General features: G+C 40.7%; 1 protein-coding gene across 1 annotated transcript; it reads left to right on the plus strand.

Moving 5' to 3' along the window:
* The first annotated feature begins 570 nt into the window (after positions 1–570).
* LOC142686819 (zinc finger MYM-type protein 1-like) lies at positions 571–2,193 on the plus strand. The gene has a single exon (XM_075847531.1). It carries the CDS (start codon positions 571–573, stop codon positions 2,191–2,193), a length of 1,623 nt encoding a protein of 540 aa, XP_075703646.1.
* The last annotated feature ends 2,957 nt before the right edge of the window (positions 2,194–5,150 follow it).

The raw sequence follows: 5,150 nt of genomic DNA on the forward strand, positions 1-5,150 counted from the left end.
CCAGCTCTATGGCCCAAATTAAGTGCTGCCATAATAGATTTAATTGTAAAAACAGGACCTGTACAGGTTAAAAATATTGAATTTTAAAAAGATAAAAGGAATCGCCATTTCTGTAAAGACTTTTACAAGAGATCATTGGACAATGGGGAGTATCAACCTAGACGATGGTTGGTTTATTCCAAAACTGCAAATAGAGTATTTTGCTTTTGCTGTAAACTGTTTGACTACCATTCTCGCACGTCATTGGCAACAGAATGGTCACAAGACTGGACTCATATGTCCTTCATTTTGAAATCACATGAAACATCTACCAGCCATTTTTTGTCTGAAAAAAAATGGATGGAAACACAACTTAGGCTGGAAAATATAAACACCATTGACCAACACTTCCAAAACAGTCTAGTCCAGCAACGGAAGCATTGGAGAGATGTCTTAGAGCGTCTCATACAAATTACCCAGCTGTTAGCTGAAAGGAATTTGCCATTCAGAGGCTCCTCAGATCGACTCTTCACTCCTAACAATATAAATTTTCTTGCCATTGTTCAGCTTCTTTGGAAACATGATGTGGTAATGTCTGAGCACCTTCGTCGAATCACATACAAAGAGACTGCTGACCACTATTGTGGAAAGACAATTCAAAATGAATTAATTAATTTAATGGACAAACAGGTTATCAATACAATTATTGACCAATGTAAAAAGGCTAAGTACTATTCTTTAATACTCAATTGTACTACAGACATTAGTCATCTGGAGCAAATGTCTTTTACAACTAGGTTTCTTGAGGAAAAGTCCTCAGAATACCAAATAAAAGAATACTTCCTTGGCTACAAAAGTGTGAATGACACAACAGGAAAAGGATTATCAGAGGTTATCCTTACTTTCTTATCAGGCAAAGATTTAGACATTGATAGCTGCCGTGGTCAAGGATATGACAACGGAGCCAATATGGCAGGAAAGAAAAATGGTGTTCAAGCCAACATACTCCGAAAAAATCCCAGGGCTATTTTTGTGCCATGTCGGTGTCATAACCTGAACTTAGTAGTGGCCGATGCAGCTCGATCTAACCAACCCTCAAAAGATCTTTTTGGTATTATTCAGTGCATTTACAATGTTTTTTCGGGTTCGGCAAAACGATGGAAGGTTCTGTCAGATCATGTATCTAGTTTTACTGTGAAACCTCTGTGTACCACAAGATGGGAATGTAGAATAAACTGTATCAAGCCATTGATACATAACATTGGAGGTATCCAGGAGGCATTATTTGCCCTTGCAGAGGATCCCAGTACAGAACCAAAAACGAGTCATGAGGCACAGACACTCTCTCAACAAATTGTTGAATTTGAGTTTATAGTGGCATTAATAGTTTGGTATGACCTTTTATTCCAGATTAACATAGTCAGTAAAGCCATGCAATATGAAAGTGCTGACCTGATCTCAGCCACACATCTCATCAAAAAAACCTATGAATTTCTGAAGAATTTCAGAGAAACCGGTTTTGAGAGTTCATTGAAGGCAGCAAAGAAACTGGTTGAAGACAATGGTGTGGAGCCTGTGTTTAAAAAAAATTCCCGAATTCGAATTAAAAAGACCTTCTTTGACTATGAAGGAAAGGATCAACCCGTTACAGAGCCAATACAAAAATTCAGGGCTAACTTTTTTAATGTTTTGGTGGATACAGCTACTACCTCTTTGGAAGAACGTTTTCAACAAATGGAAATTCACAATCAAATTGGGGGGTTTCTATATAATATTAAGAGCCTTCCAACAAAAGATGAACTTCAGAAAAGCTGTTTGCAATTGCAAACATCACTGACAAGTGTCAGTGCTTGTGATATAAATGGTGCTGAACTAGCTGATGAGCTCAGGCATATTCTGACACTTCTTCCTGAGGAAACTGTAACCCCAATACAGATTCAGAATTTTGTAACAAAAAATGGCCTCACAGATACATTTTCAAATATGTGGATAGCCCTTCGAATTTTGCAGACAATTCCTTTTTCCATTGCATCAGGGGAGCGCAGTTTTTCAAAACTGAAACTGATAAAGACGTATCTGAGGTCAACTATGTCTGAGGAGAGATTATCTTCCCTTGCAGTGTTATCTATTGAAAACCATGTGTTAAACTCAACTGACCTGAACAGTGTAATTGATGAATTTGCAAGAGTTAAAGCACGAAGAGTTGTATTTTAATGATACCTTCAAAAATCAAAGTTGTTGCAGTTTCAAAACATGCTTCACTTGGTGCGTTGTACTTATTTTCAAAAACGTATCCGCAGTGCCATTTTGAATCTTGGTTTAAATGGTCACTCTCCTTTAGAGCCTAATTTTTAAATCTGGCTTTTTACCCCTCATGGTTTTGTCTCTTATGCCTGCTAGATCCGTGGGCTAGACCCTCTTCCTTCATATTTGTTTGCATGCTATAATTTATTTGTGGATATTTGTCAAAAGTTTTTTTATTTTTTTATTTCACAAAATAAATATATATGCGTTACTGGTTCTGCAATATACTTCTCAGTTCTAGATGCAGTCATCTTTCATTAATTAAATATATATATGTATATATATATATATATATATATATATATATATATATATATATATATGTATATATATATATATGTATATATATATACATATGTATATATATATATATATATATATATATATATATATACGCACACTATATTTAGGTGCACCTCTCAGGTCATTAGGGGATGGATGCTTGTTTATGGACATGTCCATAAGGAAGTGATAAAAAACTACTGCTGTCCAACATTGCACACGTGGACAGCAGTTTTAATATTTTTTAAGTCAGACAAAAGATAGCCTTTGAGAAAACTGAGTAAAGATCATTTCATATTACATCCGTTTAACGTATTCACCGGGAAAGCTACCAGAACATATGGTAAACATTCCCATAAGCCTGATGGAGGGTAAAAAAAAAGCCTCAGCTCGGATGGGAATGCGCTATTTTATCCAGTGGCTTCAAGTAAAAAAAAATGATACTGCACATTTTTTGAGTCAATTTAATATATGCAACAGGAGCTTTTCCGCTGCATATGATAAACGGACAGGCAGGACGTAATGTGAAAGCAGCCCTAACAAAACATACAGTACAAACAAAAGCACCAAATAACCACACTATATAACAATGGTAAATTGAGGGGGGGGGGGGCACCAAAGTGCGATTCTGCACAGGGCACCCTATAGCCTAAGGCCGGCCCTGCGCGGGACTGACGGATTCAGGTCATAGCGAACGATACAGAGCAGCTGTATCTAATAAAGTAAAACAAATTTTCAATAAAGACTAATTAAAACGTTAGACCAAAATCACCGACAGACCTGTTTGTTAAAAAAAAAAAAAAGTGCCCATCAAAGGTGTACATAGCCTTTAATGGCACTGGATTAAAAGGAATGTCTCATCAGAAAATATGTAAATAATTACCTATTGTTTAAATCAAGTTTTTATGTTAAACATAATTTTTAAGAATTTTGGGTGATTTTTTTTAAATTTTCTTTGTCATTATCTATATTTAAAAATTATCCTAAAATATTGCAGTTTTAACTCTGGCCACTAAGCCTTAAAACAGACTGACACTTCCTGTTCTGTAAAGATCACTTCTCAGCAGTCATCTCATTATCATCACAGGCAGTATTACAATACAGGTAACAGGGGCGCGACTTAGGCATGGCGGTGTGAGGACACACTTCTCTGGAGCTCCGGACTCACCGAACAGAAAATCGCCCGACAGGGCTCACTTACCTGATCCCAGCATACGATGACGAAGGGGAGAAGTCGCAAGAGCCTCGTGGTCACTCCTGGCACCTCGTCGATTGGCAGGTATCTTCGGTCCACGCTGGACGGAACCCTCGCCGTGGAGGAGAAGCATGACAAGGCCATTGGCGCTGTTTCACAGGAGGTACGTGCTTTGACCGCAAGGGTGGAGACATTGGAGAGCCAGAACTCCATCTCCTCCATGGACATCTCGGTCCTTTCCCAGACTCTGGCCACTCAAGATACGCAAATGCGAGATTTTTCTTTACACCTGGATGATGTCGAAAACAGGGGAAGATGGAATAACTTGAAACTGAGAGGCATATCGGAATCTGTGCCCCCGGATGGCCTATATGATGCAGTGACGCATATCTTTAATAAGCTCCTGGACAGGCCACGTGATTGAGATGGACAGGGTGCAAAGACTGGCAGGCCCTCGGGCTAGAGATGGTAACCGCCCGCGGGACGTCATATGTAGAGTACATTTCTACAAACAAAAAGAGGATATTGCCGGAGAGCATGGGATAAGGGAGCCGTTCCCTTCAATGGTTCCCAGATTATCGGCTTGCCACATGTCTCCAGACTGACCCTTTCCATGCGCAGGACTGTCCGACCCTTGCTGGAGGCGACCAAAGCGACGGGAGCTACCTACAGATGGGGCCACCCCTTCCACATCATACTTCGCAGACAGGGGCAATTGTTTGCAGTTCAGTCTGCGGATGATCTAGAGGAGGCCTTCTGGTTCTTGGAGATCTCACCGGTGCGGCTGCCGGATTGGGCAGAGCCCCCGGCACCGCTCTTTATCAGAGGAGGCCCATATCTTGATTTTGTTCATCCGATCCCACCTCGTCCCGGACACAGGACAGCCGAGTTCCGGACCTCAGGGCGGCGATCCCCACGCAAAGACTGATCTTCTATATTCTTCTTGTGTATCCTGGTGCCTTTAATTGGGTCACAGGCTATGGTTGAATGTTATTTCCATTTACCCCCTTTTTTCGCAGGGTTCTTGACGAGATGCAGAGGACGACATTGATGGTGATCTTTAATGGGACATTTGTACGGGATGCGGGTTTGGGGGTTTCTCCAGTAGGGTTTTTTTCAACAGTTTAGTCCAGTGGGGGAGGGTAGGTTCCACTGTAGTTAACCGAGTGGGTCCGGGGTTTCACTGAGCTCAATTTGAGATTGCTAGTTTATTGCTGTATTTTTGAGGAATTGTTTGTCGCATCTGTAAAGGATCTGCCAGACACAGCTTCTGTGTTGACGCCCGTGGTTAATCAGTCTGCACCTGCTCCTAAGTCTGATAGAGTTACTCGATCTGCTACCACTCAGGCTGGTAGGCTCAGGAGTGGGAGAACCTATCACAGCCTGGCCA

The sequence above is a fragment of the Rhinoderma darwinii genome, chromosome 1 (genome assembly GCF_050947455.1).
Source record: "Rhinoderma darwinii isolate aRhiDar2 chromosome 1, aRhiDar2.hap1, whole genome shotgun sequence".
In the NCBI taxonomy this organism is placed as follows: Eukaryota; Metazoa; Chordata; class Amphibia; order Anura; family Rhinodermatidae; genus Rhinoderma; species Rhinoderma darwinii.

Coding starts and splice junctions, on each gene's coding strand:
- LOC142686819 (XM_075847531.1), top strand. CDS start 571: ATGTCTGAGCACCTTCGTCGAATCACATACAAAGAGACTGCTGACCAC.